General features: G+C 46.8%; 1 protein-coding gene across 6 annotated transcripts in view; it reads left to right on the top strand.

Moving 5' to 3' along the window:
- SETD5 (SET domain containing 5) overlaps positions 1-17,444 on the top strand; it is a 64,000-nt gene extending 46,556 nt beyond the window's left edge. For 4 of the 6 annotated variants that reach the window (XM_030502373.1, XM_030502375.1, XM_030502374.1 and 1 more), the window contains 8 exons: positions 2,711-2,840; positions 4,037-4,290; positions 5,060-5,116; positions 6,574-7,041; positions 8,411-8,688; positions 11,647-11,780; positions 15,083-15,156; positions 15,328-17,444. In XM_030502373.1, coding sequence (XP_030358233.1) covers positions 2,711-2,840; positions 4,037-4,290; positions 5,060-5,116; positions 6,574-7,041; positions 8,411-8,688; positions 11,647-11,780; positions 15,083-15,156; positions 15,328-15,942 — 2,010 coding nt within the window. In that variant the 3' untranslated portion in view covers positions 15,943-17,444. Of the gene's footprint in view, positions 1-2,710; positions 2,841-4,036; positions 4,291-5,059; positions 5,117-6,573; positions 7,042-8,410; positions 8,689-10,406; positions 11,288-11,646; positions 11,781-15,082; positions 15,157-15,327 lie in introns of those variants that run through there. The other 2 variants (XR_003993886.1, XM_030502377.1) reach the window with 2 other exon arrangements.
- The last annotated feature ends 1,621 nt before the right edge of the window (positions 17,445-19,065 follow it).

The following is a 19,065-nucleotide window of genomic DNA, read 5'->3' as shown; positions in this document are numbered from 1 at the left end:
CAGTTACCCATCACAGGGAAACAGTAGTCCCGGTTAGTTTGCTCAGTCAGGTTTCTATCAGAATCCATCTTGCCTATTGCCTGTCAGCTTTGCTCACAGGCTCTTCCAGTTCTGTGTGACTACTTGAGAACAATTTTATGGAAATCCTTTCTGATCTTCCAGTCTTGGTAGCTTTCACAGCCAGGTACCACGTCCTGGCTTCTTTGTCTGCCTTTGAGGGACTTTTTCCGGAGGGAAGCTTTGGACTTTATTGTTTCTGCCTTCAGCCAATTTGTTGTCGTGCCCCAACAGGCACCTACAAAAAGAAGCTGAGGTCTCTCTTGGATATATCCTTCACAGTTAAAGCTCTTGATTGCTCATATATACTCGTATGAACAAAGCCATGTTTGTTCCATGTGCCTGGGCAATCTCCCCATGCATCTTTAAGCTGAGAACTTCAAGGTTGGAGCTGCTTTCTTTGAGCCTCAGGGAAGAGAGAAGCATCAAGAGCAAACCTGTCAGAGCTATTCTGAGCTGTCTGTTTGGTGTGTTTGCTGTACAACCAGCCAGCAGCAAGCTCACAAGCCAGTGAAAACTGTTGTCATGGAACAGGTCTTCCAATCTCTTGCTTCAGTTGGCTATTTTCTAGTCACACAATAATTCTCACTGCTGGAGAGGGAATGGACTAGTCTCACCCTGGATGACTTCCCTTTAGTCCACATCTTTCCTGAAGCAAAGTGTCCAAAACAGGATGTTGTGTTGCAGCTGGGACATTTCCAGAGCAGAGAGTTGCTCTGTGTCTTGTAGCCTACACCCATTTTGTGCATCCCAGCATGATGACCAAGTTTTCTTTGACAGGTTAATATAGATTCATGTTCAGTTTATGATTTACTGTGCTTGTTAGAACAACCCATTAGTTTCCTAGCCCATAATTTTTCCAGAACAGATGTTGCAGAAAGTAATTTGTTAGATTTCTGCTTTTTGAAAAGAAATAATCCTGTAACTGTTCGAGTAAGTGCTTTCATTCACTTTTGTAGGAGTCCTGAGCTTTTTCATGGAGAATACTTAATAGCGTTCAGTGGTTTCATCACTGACAGTCTGGAGATGTAGAAAAGGTCTCTGCTCATGTTCAGGAATGTTTAGAAAGCTCTCACGGGGAAGGCTTCCCTTTCAGCCAGCCGAGGTCTAGAAATGGCTCAGAACTTGATGACCTTGCTCTCTCAAGACCTGATCTTTGTCTTGTCTGCTCAGTTGAGAAGGTTGATTTATAAAGGCTGTTGCATAGATCACATATTTTCTTGGATTGTCAGCAGGCCTCTTCCTTAAACTATGAGGACTGTGCCAAAAACCCTGAGCTGATGATCTCGGTTTGCATCCAAAGTCTGCCAATGTCTGAACCTCACAAGGAAACTGAACTGTATAACCTGCTCACATTAATCACACGGTGTACAGTGACTTGGCTGTCAGATCAGATGCCCCGTTTGAGGTAGCAGTGCTCCAGACTGGCTGGCACTTCTTGCTTTCCCTGGTGGCCACAGTGGAACCCATTGAATTACATTTGAACAGAGAAGCAGCATCGACTGTACAGTAGTGAAAACCATCAAAATAGATCCTGTCACCTGCACTTCAGCCTCGCATTGAAATTTTTCACTTGGAGGATTGTGGCCACTGAGTTTCTGATGCACTTCCATGATAGCTTTGAGGAAGCGTAAGTCACATATGTGTATCTCTAATAGGATACATATTGCTGGTGTGCAGATGAACTGTGGATATCTGAAAGGTAACTTATGATTTTAAACCTCTCTGGGAGAAGAAAAGGCTGCTAAAGTGAGTCCAGCAACATGAGTGCAAATCACTGTTTGCTTTCCTTCAGCAGTTTGCTGGGTTGTTACTGAATCACCTTCGTGTTTTCCCTTATACTGTGGTGGTTATTTTTTGGAGTAAAGCAAGAAAAGTTTCCTACCTGCCATCAGGAGTTGGTTTGTATCAAGATACAGGGCAGATTTGCTGAGACTTCAATTCATGTTCACTTGCATGAGATGTGAAACATTCTTTATTGTCTGTATTCAGAAGACCACTGTGACTTTTATCTCTTTTATTAGCAGCTGAGGAAAAGATTTGCCTTTATTATTCTCTTCTTGGTTTACCCCCCTTGGAAACTGCTGCTTGCATTTTATCACAGTTTTTTCTTTGCTTTTTGTCTCTGACAGCAAGCACGGTCCTGGAAGAATTGTTATATGATTAAACTCAGCCATTTCTCTGCTGGAATTGTTATAGCAGAGTCTGTGTTAAGCTTTAATATGCCTTAGTGGAGCAGGCGGACAGTGTGGCAGGAAACAGCTTTTTTTTGTAAAAATCAGGGTTTTAAGATAGTTCATCGTATTTATCTTCCCTTTCTTTTAATTAAGATTCCTTGTAATAGTTTTTAGCTGCCAGAGTTTTGCATTTAATCTATTTATAATTTGCTCTCTACTCATCTTTGTGTTACTGCTGAAGACTGCTGATCCCCAGAACACATCAGGAGCACATAGTCAGCCCCATCACAGTAGGTGGTAGGCTCAGTGCTGTGTTCTAACAGATTCCTGTCTGAGCACACCCGAAGGAGTTTACAGCAGTGTTCTGAGCAGTCTGCCCTGCTACACCGAAGTGTAGGAGTTTGAGTGCATACTGCAAGACAACATAGAAAGTACCAGAGGGTTTGCACGTTTATGTAGTCTTGTTTCTGTTTCAGCGCTGGATCAAACAAGCCCTGGAAGAGGGGATGACTCAGACCTCACCAGCTCCACAAGAGAACAGACCCCAGTGTCTATACCAAAGTAACGAGAGCAGCAGTTCTTCCAGCATCTGCAAAGATGACACAGGTAAGTGCTCAGCACCAGCAGTGTGGGCCCTTGAGTGAAACTGGGGAAGCTGCTGAGTAACAAAAGCAGCTGTGCAGGATGTGATCTTAGTGTGTACTCCTGCTTGATGGCACAGCTTTATGGCAGGTGAGACACCTACTTTTGCCCTTTATTCAAGTTTCTGCAGACCCGTTCTAGCTTGACCATGTGTGAAGCTTCTCAGTATTCTGTGAAAAGATAATCACTTTATCTTGCTTTATCAACCTCAGTGCTGTGTGATGCTTAGCCCAATAGAGGTAAAAACCAAAAAAGAGTACAATATCATCTCTTTTCAGGAGGGTGCTGTTAGATGGACGAATAAACACCTACTGACTATAGGAAGATATAGCAAAGTCTCACAGGCATGTAGGTAATGAGCAAATGCTTAAGTCTCAAAGATGGAGGAGCTAAAATCTGTGAGTAAAGCAGCAGAATGGTTAAATATTGTGTCTGAATCTTTCTACAGAGAAAGAGGGTGAAGATCTGCCCAGGCAGGGATCAGTTTTCCAAGGACAACAGACAGGAAGCTAGCCATCATGCAGAAAATACAGAATTGATTACTGAAAAGTTAGATGAATAGGAACTGAACAGAATGCCAGAGCCAATAGATGCACCTCCCTGAACAAGACCTGAAGAAGAAACAACTGAACTGCAGGATTTACTGAATACTTTTCTTTTTTCCTTCAAACTGAGCATCAAAAAAGATATTATTTTGAATATGGGTAGGCCTAAGGGAAAGGCATTAATCCTTTGTGGGAGTGAAATGTGTTTGGGCTGTATTGATGTAGCCTATAGGTAACTGTTAGGTTCAGGTAATAACTGAGCTGCCTGTGGTTTGTAGCAGTGACAGTGACATGTCCTCTGACCCCTTTCCTCTTTCTATCCTTTTCTATCTTCCTTTCCCCCAGCTCCTTCTTGTGCTTACTTCTACTTGAGATATATCGTTTCCTTGTTCACTGTATGTTCCTAATTATGTGTTGTTTTGTTATCGGTATCTAGACATGTCTCAAGATTGGTATGGAAGTACTTCAGAGGTACTTATATTTCTAAGGAATCTTTCATAGTCACATTGGAGGTTCATGGGGTCCATTTGGGCTGGGAATAGGGGGCAGGAGACAGTGTGCAATTTGCACATGGTTAATGGTTGGGCCCTGTCCTCAGCTCAGTTTGTTTTTCAGACTTGCTGAGTCCCTTGAAGAAATGGAAGTCTCGCTACTTGATGGAGCAGAATGTGAAGAAGTTGCTGAGGCCACTGTCTCCCGTCACCCCTCCACCTCCCATCCCTTCAGTTCCTGGCTCAGCGAGCCCACAGCTGGCTACACCCTGCTCATCACTGCCAGGAGAGGAGGAGAGTCGCAATGGTTATGGCATCATGTTCTCACCAATTCCTTCTCTGGCTGCTAGTCGCTGCAATACTCCACTACAGTTCGAGGTAAATCTGACCGGGGACTGGGAGTGCTAAAAAGTGGTTAATTGGGATATTTGCAGCAGAGGTAGCACTACAGACACCTTCCTTTTTGACAATGTGGTTATGTTGCTGAGCAGCACCACAGCGTCACTTGAGCACTGCTGCCTTTCTCCTCTACTCCACTTCTGGCCAAATCTCCTGCTCTAGTCAAACCTTGCTGCTGCCCAGTCTCCCCTCACTTTGTAGCTCTCAGTAACATTAATCTACTTCTTTTCTCCATTTCTGCACAGTAGCTCCCAAATTTTGCAGGCTTTTCAGTGTCATCTTCCCCACTCCAAATCTCTGTGCCAATGTGCCTAGCACAATGTCTGTGGAAGTTCACTATAGTGTTTAGGGGGTCTTAGTTTACTTTTTGGGCAAACCCAGGCTTTCCTCTCTGCCTTGTTCTCAGACTGAATGCTGTAAATGGCTTTTTCTATATTTCATGGTGCAGACTCTTAATCTGACAGCATGAGAAATACAAAGAGTAAGATGCTTCTTTTCTTAACATTTATGTCTTCTGTTTTGGGTCCTAAGTTACAGCATGAAGCACAGTTACCCGGTGCTGTCTCTGTGCTTCCAGGAAGCTTTAGAAACCACTTAACTGATGGAGTTGCCATCTAGGCTGGGGCTGTTTTCCTGGGATGCTCTGTTTAGAATAGCCATTGCTAACCTCTGTGCTTATCTTTCAATTGATTTTATTTTGTTTCTTGACTTAGATAGATAAATAACAAGATGCTTTTCCCTTCTCTAGAACGTATCCTCCCCTGAGAATTCCCCTGCGCACAGGCCTGAGTCCATGTCACCCGAGGTAGTTATCGCACCGTGTCGATTGCATCTGGGGCCAGTGTGTGTGCTTGTGTGCTGATCAAGGCCATGGTGGGAGGGGAGGGGTGAGGAGTGTGGAGGTGACTGGGAATAAGGGTGAAGCATTAGTCACAGTAAGGCTGAGGAGAGTTTTCAGGGTTATCACAAGAGAGCAGACAAATTGAGGACGGGAATTTATGATTCACTTGTTGACACTGATGGGAAACAAGCAGTGTGAAGTCTTGGTATGTCTCAGCTACTGAGGTGAAGGCAAGAGGTCTGGAGACCCTGGAAATACCATCATCAACTTCAGCCCCAGCCCAGCAGATAAATGCTGTGTGATATTTACTCAGTAGCAGCAAACTGCCTACTGGGGAAGAAAAGGGAAAGCATTGATGACTAGTTTTTACTTAGGAGGACACGGTGCACCTGACCTGCTCTCTTCAACCTGGATTTATCACCTCTCTTCAACCTGGATTTATCACCTGTTCACTTGCAGACTTTAAAACATTGAGGTGATGCCAGAAAGTAGTATTTAGTTTACCTACTGGCCTGTTGTAAAACATGAGGTGAAGTATTCAGAGACTGTTTCATTGCAGAAAGTACGTGCTCATCCCCATGTGACAGAGGAAACATTCTCAGTGGCAGCAGTAGGGCAGAGCTGGTGCCTGGTGCTGCTGTGTTTTTCCCTAAGCACTGTAGTCCTGCAAAGAGGATGAAATCTTGTCAGTTATGCTCATTGTCTGAGATCCTGACATATTAACATGGTGAAGGAGATGATTATGCAGTTGCCCTGGCGGGTTTTTGGCACTTCAAGCAGCTAAATGTTGCATCAGTGCCTAGTGCTCCGGAAACTGTGATAGCACAAAGATGATGCCATTATGGTTTTGTTAGAGAATGTAACATGTAGAAATGCAGTATAAATTAAATGAATGTACTATTGTTAGAGATTTCCAAAGCTCACAATAAGTGAAAACAAATGGCTTGGAGATCCTGGTCATTTTATTGTTAGGAAGTTAGTAGTGGCTGACTTGGGACAGCCAAGATTTTGGCTAATAGAACAACAAATGGACAGCAGATCTTTTCTGTTCTCTCCCCAAAATGAACCCAGTTAGTACTATGTGTTAACATCAGCTTTGGGACATATGAGGCCATTGTGAAAATGACTTCTTCATTGATTGCTCAGGCATAGTGCTGACTCTTATCCTCTTGCTGCAGTAAGACTGCTGAAGGACAAAGGGTATCTTGCACTGGACAGCTAAACTGATTCTTACTTAGTTTCAGTCATTCCTTGTAGAATGAGTGAAATAGTGCAGGAAAGGACCAAAGGGGGGATCAAAAAGGAACTGAGAAGCAATAATCTAGCATTGTACAGAGCACTTTCTGACTTGAGTTTCTCTCCCCACCCTTGCCTGACCCTTTTTCTGACTTCCCCTCCTATATCCTTCTTGGATTTTCCAGCTCTGCCTCCGATCCGACCTGGATTTGAAGGGTGGGTACCTGGATTCCAGTGCAAATACCTGCCCAGAACGGCCATTGCTGCTCAACTTTGGATCCTCTGATCTGTCTCCACAACCCTCCATAAACTCTACTTCAGAGATGAACTTCCCAGGGAAAAGTGGGGAAGCACAGATGCTGCTACGAAGCTCTGATCAGGCTTTTCGGACAGAGTTTAATTTAATGTATGCCTTCTCCCCATTGAACGCTATGCCACGTGTGGATGGGTTGTTGCAGGGATCTCCTCCTTTGGGGGAGAGGAAGCCAATGAATTCGGAAGCAGGATGCTGCAGCTCTCCTGCTGAAGGATATTTCAGCAGACACGAGTCAGGGCTGCTTAAAGAGACAGTGCATGGATCCATGTCTCCCTGCGGCGAGAGGGCTTGTGAAGGAGTCAGATCTGCTCCTCAGAATCCTCCACAAAGGAAGAAGGCAAGTATTCCTGTAAAAGAAAGTCTTATATTGCAGGAACCTGAGTGGGAACAGTTAAGCAGTATGGAAAGACTTACAGGGAGAATAAAAGAGAGCAGAATACAACTGAAATGCAGTCTGGGCAAGTAATCCAAGCATCCAGTGCCTGGATGAAAACAATCTAAAAGTTGTTAAGAGAGTGAGCTACCCTTTAGGCAGGATTTTGATGCGAGAGGTGGAAGAAAAAGATCACAATGAAAATACCTCTACTGGGAGTTGTTCAACTGAGACGAGACCCAGAGGAATAACAGTGCAGCTGTACTCATTGGTGGAGGTGTTATTTGTCAGGATGAAGAGAGTTCTTACTGGGGAAAAGGGTCTAATGTTTGAAAAGAAAACATAGGCTGTTTATTAGAACATATTAGGACATTGCTATGGAAACAGTAACATTGCAAGAAAAGTAGATGAAGGTTGTTACTTAAATTTTAGCTCTTTAAAAGTAAATCTACAGAAGTATTGTTTAAAGAAAGCAAGTGTGCATTGGTTTCTCTGTTCACTTGTGTAAGGGTCCAGCTGAATGGAATGTCTTATTTCTGTTCCATTTCTGGAGGGTTTTGATTTTTTTCCAAGTTACACTTAAAACCTTCATATGTTGAGTTACTTTTGGAAGTACCCTCTTCAACGTTTTAGTATTGTAAAGCCTTTTGTGCAGTCATTGAGTCATAATTGATAAATTCTCCAGCAGAGCTGCCTTCTCTAAGTCCTTTGTGTCTCTGTACCTCATAATAACTCTTAAGGGGAAGGCACACTGAAAGGTAAGTGCTCATCTATATATACATGTATATTTTTGGTTCTGCTGTCCCTGTGTTAGGACACTGTGTTATCTGGGACCCTTTGGTTTGTGTCTTTGGCAAATCTGAGAGTGTTTTGCACAAACTACAATCCACATTTACTAAAAGTGGCTTGTTTAGGGGGTAGTACTGGAAGTTTGCAATACCACCATAGCAGGAACCCACCCTAAAGAAGGGTCTTGAGAGGAGGAGGATATAGAGGCTTGATGGCTGAATATACAAGCACGTATTGGAGTAATGTGAAATTCCAGGTTGTAAGAGAAGCAGACTAGCTGGATATTTCTTCTGAAGTATTAGTCATATGTTGGTACAATGTGGGTGAGCGTGGCAGTCAGTGAGCGGTCTGGATTTGTACCACTTTCCAGGCTCTCCAGTAAAAGAGCTGATTTGGGAAGATTTCATAATCCCAACAAACCTTTTAAAGTTTTATCTCCAAACCCAGAGAAATAGGTTTTTAAATGGGCTGTGGGCGTGTTCCTCCCCCTCTCCTACCTAGTCCTTTGCACTCCCAGACTCATGGCTGCATTTTTCTCTCCCAGGTATCTCTACTAGAGTACCGCAAGCGGAAACAAGAAGCCAAGGAGGGAGGCGACTCCATGCGATGTGCAGGGACTCCCACCCGCCAGGGCAGCAGCAGCTCTGTGACTGACACAGATGGCAACAGCTCCGCAGTACGAACCCCCTCCTCCCCACACAGTGGCTTCTCCCCTTCTCATCCCTCCCTGCCTCACGTAGAGGACATCAGCCCACCAGACTCGAGGGGGGCTAGTTCCTCATCGTCGCTCAGCAAATCCCAGGAGAACATCAGCAGTAGGTGGTGAGTGTTATCCTTCCAAGCAAGCCTGAAGTGTTGCTCCACTGAGAAGGACTAAATCTCTAGGGGGCATGTCCATAACAATATCTGCATTTGGATGGATTCAGTCGGGTCTCTTGGCATTGTTCTCTTTTGTAATTGCTAAACAACTGTGAAGGATACCAGCAGCCTTCTCAGCCTGCCCTTTAGTTCTTGGTTTAGATATCGTAAACTGTCTTTGAAAGATCCAAAGTTAAACAGTTGGCTCTTCCACCACTTTACTTTTAAGGTCTCGGGTTTGAAGGTCTTGTTCTTGCGGTGAGAATTTAATCCAGGTCTTTTCTTATTGAACCTCCACTCTTTTTGGGCATGAGTGATACTAAGTCAGATCCTATTCAGAAGGAAAGCTAACAGTGCCCTCTGCGACTTGACATGTGAGAAGCAGGGACAGTGAAATTCCAGCTTTCCTAATGACTTGCACATACAGCTTGAAGAGCAGTTAACAGGCTGCAGTCAATGGCTTGCCAAAGGCATGGGAAAAACACCTTTATCATGTTACCATGAGAAGGTTTGATAAGGGGAAAGCTTGGTCTTCAAAACCTTTTGAACCCAATTGTAATATCTGGTCCAAAAAATTAAGTACTGCAGCACTGGAATGCAGAGTATTGCATTATACAATGTCACTGCACTATGATGGTTAAGATGTTCTGCTGACTGGAGTGCTGCAGTACACTGGCTCTGCTGCTTTGTATTCAAGTTCTGTTCCTGCACACCAGAGGCTAAAAGGCAGAACTTTCTTAATGCTGATCTCCACATAGGCAGCTGTGCCACTGCTCATGTAATGGTGGGGGGTGGCAGGGGAAGAGATGCTAAGCAATGCTGAAGGCAGTGAGGAGGAGGATGTCTGTGTTGAAAGTGCTTGAGAAACATTCCTTTGGGTGGATTTGCAGGAGCAGTAAGATCTGTTTCTTTCACTTCTTCATCACTCTTCAAGCAGAGGTTAATAGAAATAATTTGTCAGTACTCTGTCTACCAGATGACCTTCTGCCAGATGTTGGGACTGGCCACAGCTGAGGCTGATAATTAGTTTATAATCATTATTTTATAATCAAGTATTATTCTGCACAAGCATTGATATCCCGTGTCCTTCTCCTCCTGTGCCACTTCCTTCTGCCTGCAAAAGGGTGAAAGAAAAACCTAGTTGAATGGAAAAACATAATAGCTCAGGGTGAGGTGTTGGTGTGGCAGCATTGCTCTAGTACCGTGTTTTATATTCCGAGCTTCATCTGTTGCTCATCAGCAGGTGCTCTGGCTTCAGTTTCTCACATGGTTTCGTGAGTAAGTATTGTGTGGGAATAAAGATTGTATTGTTACAGGACACTGGATGTAAAGTTGGAACCACGCTGCTATGTTTTGAAATGGAATGAAGCACATTTGCTGCCTTTTAAGTTCTTATTCTTCTGTGTTCTAACGGGCAAGGCTAACAAACGTACAGTCACCTTCTACCTAAAGACTATATGAGAAACTGCATGTTTCAGAGTTAAAGTTGTGACCCAATTTCATCTTTGAATGCTTACATTCCAGATACATTTGCAGACATTCACAATAGGATAATATCAGGGACAGAAGGAAAGGGTGGGAACTAAAAATATGTGCCTTAATTTTTAGAGTTGTCCAGATTTTTGCTACAGTAATTGCCAATAGCTTTCAATTAAAAAAAATTAAGTTTCTGTCTCTTTCAGTTGCCAAGATAGAGCCATCACAATGTAAACAGATGTGCTGCTGCCCAGTAAACCCAGCCTTGCAGAACACTGTCTCCAGCAAAACAATAGCAGCAACGAAGGTGTGAATTCACCCCCTCACCCTATTCACCTCCATGAGGTGTGAACTCTGGCGCCTTCTCCCTTCTGCTTCAGTGAGGGGTGAACTTTAATGTCTGGGCTATTTATTTAAAAGAAATAAAGCTTAATGTAAAGCACAGTTTTCAATATATATTTAAAAAGATAATAATTAAATACAGAAATCTGTTAAGATGGTGTTAAGCTGCATGCTTACACGGTATGCAGTGCGTTTAATATTATAATACATACTTAAATTTAGGCACTCATAAGGCACACGTTCTTCTGTGTTTAGGGTAAAGGCATTGTGAATCCCTGGTGAAGGTAACTGTCTCATGGGTTAAAACACATACTTCTGAAGAGATCTGGATGGGCCTGTGCATGGTAGATTGAATATTGACCCGGGGGTCTGGGGTTTGGCTGTGGCTCTGTTTCTTCTACACATTGGCTTTAGGAAAGCTGCTTCACCTTTTTTTCACCCTCAGACCAGACACTTGTAATATATGATGGGACAAGATCTAGCACCACTCTTGAGTGGAGAGTTTTCACATTACAAAATAAATGGGACAAAGTAGCATAATTGGGCAAAATGGCCAAACTAGGTTTGACTGTACTGTCTTGACACTGTATTATAAAGGTGTATTGGGTTTGCTTCTTTTTAGTTTGAATACAAGTAATCTATGTGAAATAACTGCAGCTAATCTTAAAACAATGCCAGGATTTCCAAAATGCTGTTGAATCTCTAACATTTTTTCTGGGATAAGGTGTCCTGTAACCTGTTCATCTCCTGGATGTTTATACCATGTTTTTGATAAGAGGAAAGGCTTTGTTTTTCTGAGGGCAGCGCTATCGTGGTAGCCAGTGACTGGCAGTGTAAAATCCCACAGGAGGTTACTTGCATTGCAAAAGCAGTTCAGAAGTTTATTCCTCATCTGTCTATAGAGCTGGTGGTCTCCGATTCCCTCCCTTTTGTGGTAGGAGTTTGCATTTGCACTAACATCATACCAGTGAATTTAAGCAAAGACTTGAAAGCCAAATGTGTCTTGTGCTTATACCAAGGACCCCACAGCCCCCGTGTGCGTTGGTCACGTCACTCGTAGCTGTGTGATGGGAATCCTCAGCTGTTACTGGCGTTTTGTTGCAGGATGGTCCCAACATCAGTGGAGAGGCTTCGAGAGGGCCGAGGGATACTCGAGAAGGTGCTGCGAAGTGGTGCAAAGGTATCCCAGAGAAATGAAACCTCCCCTACCTGTGACAGCGCTGTCGAGAGAGATGCAGGTAGGAAGAGGAAACTGTTGGTTGGTGGGAAATGATGGGTTCAGATAACTTTGGAAACTTCTCTGTGAACTTAGTTGTGTTTTCATCTTTAACATTATCAGTGCTTTATAAGAGCCTCCTGCATACTTTATTGCTATTCAGGTATGCATTGAGCTTATATCCCTCTTCTTTTGGACCTGGAGGACCTCCAAGATTCTCCAGAGTTTGGATTCAGTCACTACCTGCATCTTGGCTCTGGCAGGGACAGCTTCTTTGTCCTTGGACAGATGGGTTAAGCAGCATTACCTCAACTGCCCCTGTGCACTGGGGATAAAAGTGCTAGCATTTAATAATTCTAGTTGGCTGAACATTCAGATAAATGTATTATCACACTAAAATGCAGGTGTAGGCTTTAGGCAGTGCTAAGAACTAATTTAGCTTCTAAATCTTACTTCAGCTCTTTCTGAAGTTGTTGATTCCCTGAGTTGTCATATTTGTCAGTTGTGTGAAATGCACTGAGCTGAATTCAGTTCAGGGTTGCTGTTCCTTTCTTCTCTGAATAAAGCGTTGCCCTCGCCAAGTAGCACACAGGGTCAGTGTTTGTGACTTGAGCTGGAATTATACCCCTCGTTTATTGATCTGTGGGCTAAAGGTGAGATGTGAATTTGTGAGAGATGGACACATCACTTCGTCATTGCCCAATTTCTCAGCTGTGAAATGGAGTTATTTTTCTCTTGTTTATTTTGCAGTCTCTGTTGAACACAGTTGTTCTTCCCTAACAGACAGTGCCCTCAGAACCCTGGCTGCACTTGGCACTCAGAGAGGTGGATCAGTGCATTTAAATAACTTGGTCTGTCTGTTGCCATCAGCCCCTGCTTCCTCATAGCTGAGGCTCCTGGCTGATACGATTGCAACTTGCTGATGATCTGTAGTAGGGATCTGAACCATTTACAGCCAGGCATATTTAGAAGAGTAGGCAAAATCCAGGCTGTAATCTGTACAGCTCTGGCTCTTCAGTCCCACCCAAGAGCTAGGCTGGAGTTAAACACTTCTCTACATTGATCCTTTCTTTCTTGATGCACAAAACCCATCCCACTCCAAGCTGTGAAAACTCAATGCTGCAGCTGACAAAAGTCTTTTTGTCTCTTTCATCCTAGTGCAGCAAAATGTTTTTATGTTCTTCTTTTGCATACTTCGGCAGTTTCTTCAGTAGCTTGTTTAGATTCTTGTTAGGATCGTGTGAGCCACCTTCCCTTCCCCAGTTGCTGGTCTGCTTCTTACTGACACCAATGAGTGGCTGAGTCCCTGCCGTTCCTGCTGTCACCCCTAGCAGTTGTGACAATACACGTGTTCCCTTGATGCTGTAACAGATGATAATAGGAGGAGAGCTAAAAACCCCAAACTTGGATGGTTTGCTGGTGGGGCACATAGGAATGAAATGGAGTTTGTGTGCATGCCACGCTTCTGAATGGCAGCTGCTCTCAGTTAAAGCTGTCACTTCATATAGGCCTTAGGTTGATCCAGGCCAGTACTGCCAAGAAAAGCAGTTCTTTATGTCCTTCCTTGTGCAGGTAGTAAGAAATGGGTGAAGGAAATGTTGGCTTTATCTTTTGAGTTTACATAAAACAAATTCAGGAAGGTTATAGTTTATTTACCCTTTGTCTTTCAATAGTCTTTAACTTGTCAAGGCGTTATTTGTGAACAGGCACTGCAGTAAATTGTGCAGCCCTGCTGATGTGCCCGGCCTCTTCAGAAACAATTTCTTCCAGAGATCTTTAGATTTCTTCTGATTCTCACACTCAGCTTCTGTTAGTCACAGCCATCTCTTGGAGACTGAACACTTAGTCTCTTCTGTGCATGACTGCTTAACAAAGCATGATCCAAGCTCCCAAGGTTTGCTGTTCTGCAGTGCAGCACTTGGAATGTCACCTACAGCAAACAGCTACTGGATGCCATTTCAGCAGATGGAAGGTGGCACAGGACACATGCTGCAAGCTTCACAGCCTGGTCCCTGTGCGGGTCGTGTGCCCTGAGCAGGGGGGCTTTTGAGCCCCAACAGCAGCCGAGACAGCTCTGTCAGGCTCTTGTTTAGCTAAGCTGGTGACAGTGAGGTAGCACAGAGAGGACAAGGCAGCAAAGCCATGGGCACTGCTGGCACCGAGCTCCTGCCAGTGCATCTGGTGCAGAGCCAGACGTGTCTGGCACCAGTACAGAGCCGAGGGAGGCAGCGTGTCCTGTTTCATGACTGAGATACATCTGTCATATAGATTTGATACTAATACCAGCAGTTTCACTGAGGCATTTCAAACGTGGCTGCTGAGAGCCCCTGAGATGCTGCAGATAAACAGCTCTGTCTCATTAGTCTGCAACATGACTCTGATGTGAAATCTTCCCGTTCCACCAGTTTACTCCCTCCTAGAGAAAGCACAATCCCCAGCTGAACCCATGCTTACAACAGTAGTAGCAACTGAACAACACACGTGGCAAAGTGTCTGTGTCACTTGCAGCGGGTACTTCTTGCCTGCCCCAGTTCAGGTTCAGTTATTTGGCAGGACAGGAAACTTGCCCACCCTCTAAGGTACAAGGCACTAGAAAGGCTTGCTCTGTCAAGAAGAAGCTGTAGTCCTCTTGATCTCTCACATAACTGAGGTGGATCGGTGTGTACTGTGCTGCTGGTACCCTTCAAACCTCAAAGCGTTTTCCTCATCTTGGCCTATTTAAAAATAGGCATTTCTGAGGTCTGGGGGTAACTGGAGCAGCTCAGTTGACTTCTAAAGTATAATCCCCAAAACAGCAGGAGGGGTGCTGGCAGCCTTGGCAGCATCAGACCTCAGTCTTTGGCAGGGTCTGGATCTGCCTTTGAGGAAAACCTGCAGAAGGATGCTGCTGACAACCATCTAGGAAGGGACAGTTTTACCTCCCCAGCTGTAACTGCAGCCACTGTGGATTCCTGTGAGTGGAGAATGAGTCCTTAGAAACTGCCTTCTGCCTCTTGTATCCTTCCGAACATCCAGGGGAGCCCTGGCTGTGTCTGTGTGGTGTCACCAGGTACAGATAGGCTGGTCCAAGGCAGGTGAGCTCCATGCTAAACCAGAGAGCGCTGGCAGAAGGGCAGCAGCAGTTCCTAATGTGGCTGGTTTACACATGGTGAGGTTTTCCAGTTGCCTTTTGCTGGGGTTCCTCAGCTCCTGGAACGCTGGTGGCTGGAGAAGCTGCTCTTGTTTCAGCGGTAGCAGATGGGATGTGTGCAATGTCATTTGAGGGGGAATGGCTGTGGCCTCAGTCCAGAGGGAGAGGTTTAACATCTTGCCTGTACCTTGCAGACGCAGCAGGAGGAGACACTCCAGAAGGCCACAAAGGACCAGCAGTTTACAGTCCTTCTCGATACAGCTACCAGGTAAATTCTTCTATATATTATCTGCCCATTCTAATCCATTTGAACAGGATTAGGGGGGGGAAGTGGGTTTGACTGTCAGTTATTCCCAGTCCTGCTCTACTAAACACCCTTGGCATGGGAAGGAGGTCAGTCTGACGTGCCTTTTCTTCTCTTCTCCGCTGACTTATTCAGCTCCTGCAGTCTGACAGTCCCCAGGCAGAGTCACAGACCCTCCTCCAGCAGAGTTCCTCCCCCTACAGAGGACACCTTACTCCATCTCCTGGATACAGCTATCGAGCAGCAGCACAGAGGACAGGACACAGCCTCTCTCATGGTTCCTCAGAAACATCCCTCTCCTCCTCCTCCTCCACCACCTCATACTCCAGCCCTGCCCACTCGGTCTCCACAGACTCCTCTACCCTGTTTGCAGGGAATTCGGGGTATTACAGCAGCCAGCAGCACTCTGGCAGCATCAGCAGCAGCCTCCTGAAGAAGAGCTGCCCTGCTGCTGCCAGCCCAGCACAGCAGACGGCTGTGGACTCTTCTCTGTCCTCCGAGTCAGGCTCCCAGTCCTGCACAGGCACGTCGGGCTCCTCCTCTGCTCCCCCAAGTGCCAGGTCACTACAGTCAGACTTGAGGACTATGAGCCTGCCGAGCTCGGGGCAGTCTGTGCTCTACCAGGGCTCCCGGGGGGCAGTGATTTCCAGTGCACAACACTATCAACACCGCGGGGGAAGCAGCGTCCATCAATACAGACTTCAGCAGCTTCAAGGTTCTGGAGTAAAGACTCAAACAGGACTTTCCTAGGGCTGCCTGGACTCCAGGAGGACAAAACTGCCCATAGCTCCTTCCAGTCACCTCTGGAAGTGGCTCCTGGGCCAGTGTTGGGAGCTTGCACCCGATGCTGGGGTGCCAGGGGTCAGAGGCTGAGGTCTGACACGCACGGGTGAGATTTGTGAGCAGTATTGGCCTCTGGCCTTGTAGGAGAAGGCGGATTTCTCTTGAGGCAGAGACTGTAGCAAAGCTGTTCCCTGGCACGTGGGTACATTGCAAAAAAAATTTAAGGGGAAAAAAGAAAAAGGCAAAAAAAAAAAAAAAAGGCAAATGGTTGAAGTGCAATGACTGTGGTGCAGCCTCTGCCTCTCGTCCGTGCCCATGGCCATAGTCACTCATGCAGCACGGACATCTTGTTGAATACGAAAGCAGTTTTCAAGGCAAACCTTTGGGGGAAGTGGAACTCCAAATCCCAAAGCTCTCTCCATAGGTCAGGTTCTCAGCGCGGTCTGGGGAGGGCTTGAAATCCGTTACGATCATTCCAGTCACGAGCAGACGAGCGCACGCTCCCGGTCGGAGCTTTTCCAGGACAAACAGCGTCTCCGCAAATGTGAACTAGCACGGGGAGGGGTGGGGGGGGGACAGGGAAAGGGGTTGGAGCGTGTGTGCCCATCGCTGCAGAGCATCGGGGTGTGCTGGGCTCGCCGCTCTGTGAGCAGGAGCGTCGCTGTGGGGTGACCGGGATGGGGGGGAGCTCGGTAAGTCAAGTGATGCTGCAGCGAGATGGGAGGCTGCAGGGAGGCATCCGGTGGGTCTGTGCCCCCCCCCCCGGCACAGCGCGGTGCTGCGGGATGTCATTCCCAGCGCGGCCACAGCGCGCTGTCTGTTCGATTCCATACAATTGCCAGCTTCTTTCTCACTTGTTTACTGTAATATCGGGCGTGTTTTTATTTATCTAATTTTATATTCAGTTATAACCATAGTAGGTTAGCTAATATATGACAGGTGTCATCCCTGGTGCTGCAGTGGAACTTCTCCTTGCTCTCGGATAACATAATGCTGTGAGTCTGTCTCCCCTGTCCTTTCAGATGCACACTCTTCTTCCTTTCTGGGTTTTGTTTTTTTTTTGGTTGTTTTCTTTTTGTTTTTGGTTTTTTTTTTTTTAGGACTGTTACAGGTTTCTCTGAGTTCACAACTGAAAATCAGGTGTTTGTTCAACTTAGGGGGAGACTTTTAAACTATTGAAAAACAAAAAGAGTAACTTTCTCACCCTTGTCTGGCTGTGAGCGTGTCGGGATGGAACTTGTCACCCCGCCGTCGGGTGGCTCTATACTGTATAATATAGGTGTAAACTTCACTCGGCTTAGCCCTGGGGGTGCAGCCCCCCCTTGGTGCTGGGCAGGGCATGGGGCAGGCGGGCTCTGCCCTGCCGGGGGCCATGGGGGGCCCGTCCCCGAGGCTCCGGCACCTTTGGGCGCAGCAGTGGGGCAGGAGGGAGGGACCCTGGAAAGCTCTTGGAAAGGTGGGGGCTGTAGCTTCTTACTCTAGTGGAGTTTTTACACCGTGCTGTAACATTTGAACTTTCACAAGAGATGTAATAATTTTGATAATAAAAATACTTAACTTGAAAAAAAAAAACCAACAGTGTTTTTGAGAGTTTCTTTCCCTGGGGGGGTGCAGGGGGGGTGTTGGTGTCTCTTCCCTGTCCCCGCAGGGTAAATGAAGCCTTAGAAGAGCAGCTCTCCCTTTTGCCAGCATTTCAGGGGAAGGCAGGGGATGCTCCAGGAGGAAGCGGGAATTCCCTGAGCTTCCTGGCTTGGGAAGAGAGCTGGGCTGGGGCAGCCTGGAGAAGAGAAGGCTCCTGAAGGGGAGACCTTAGAGCAGCTCCAGTGCCTAAAGGGGCTCCAGGAAACCTGGAGAGGGGCTTTGGACAAGGGCCTGTAGGGACAGGCCAAGGGGAATGGCTTTAACCTGCCAGAGGGGAGATTGAGATGAGCTCTGAGGCAGAAGCTCTTCCCTGTGAGGGTGCTGAGGCGCTGGCACAGCGTGCCCAGAGAAGCTGTGGCTGCCCCATCCCTGGCAGTGTTCAAGGCCAGGTTGGACACAGGGGCTTGGAGCAACCTGCTCTAGTGGAAGGTGTCCCTGCCAGTGGCAGGGGGTTGGAACTGGATGAGCTTTAAGCTCCCTTCACCCCAAACCAGGCTGGGATCCCATGATTCTGGCTGTGTGGCTGCTCTTTTTGCTCAAGCTCATCTGGGGAGGAGATGGGGTGAGGACTGTCCCCTGCACCTGCTTCAGAACCTGGGTTCTGGTGCCTCGGGGTTTAGTTTTGTTGCTTCTTGCCTTTCCTTTAGGAAGCCTGAGACACGCCGAGCCTGGAGCGGGACCTACCAGGGCCTCAACCACCCTCACCGTGAGAACACTGCCCCTGATGCTGTGTGGGACAGCGTCTTGTGGCTCACCCTGTCCCCGCACATCCCACCGAAGAGCCTGGCTCCATCTCCTCTCGTCCTTCACCAACAGCACCCACAGGCAGCACCAAACCCCTTCTCTGCTGGAGACAGCACCAAGCCCACCCCTCGGCCTCTCCTCCATGCGCTGTGAGTGTGTCCTGCAGTGGAGAGGCCAGAGCTGGCCAAGATGTCCAAGAGGTCCCCAGCCTGCCCTTGCACTCACACAGCCCGCAAAGCTGCTGCTCTGCCGGAGCCCGCCTGGGGCTGATGGGCCACGTGAGTTGGTTTTCCTTCAAAATGAAGGAATTTGCTGGATTTCAGGAGGCTTCTTCTGACCTGGGTCATCCCATGAGCCAACAGCCAGCCTGTGGCGCTCCATGGGGAGGGGTGAAGCGCTCCCAATGACAGATGGGACCCCCCCACCCCACCTCCTGCCTTGCCACAGGGTGGCACAGACCCTTTCCCTCCCCTTTTGTGCCAGCCTTTGTGGATGAAGGCTCAGCCCCATCTTTATCTTCCCCTTCTTCTTCCTTCCCCACCACAGCACTAACACCCACCCAGCTGCTCTCCCGCCCCGTGTAGCTGTGCCATGGCCGGGTCCTTCACCCTCCTCTCAAACCATCACCTCCTCTTCCTCGTCAGCGCCTGGAGCACCCCATGTCCCGCTCCCCCCCCCCCCCCCCCCCAGCACAGGCCTCCGAGC

The sequence above is a fragment of the Strigops habroptila genome, chromosome 11, assembly GCF_004027225.2.
Source record: "Strigops habroptila isolate Jane chromosome 11, bStrHab1.2.pri, whole genome shotgun sequence".
Classification (NCBI taxonomy): domain Eukaryota; kingdom Metazoa; phylum Chordata; class Aves; order Psittaciformes; family Psittacidae; genus Strigops; species Strigops habroptila.
This window is presented reverse-complemented; position numbering and strand designations above follow the sequence as displayed.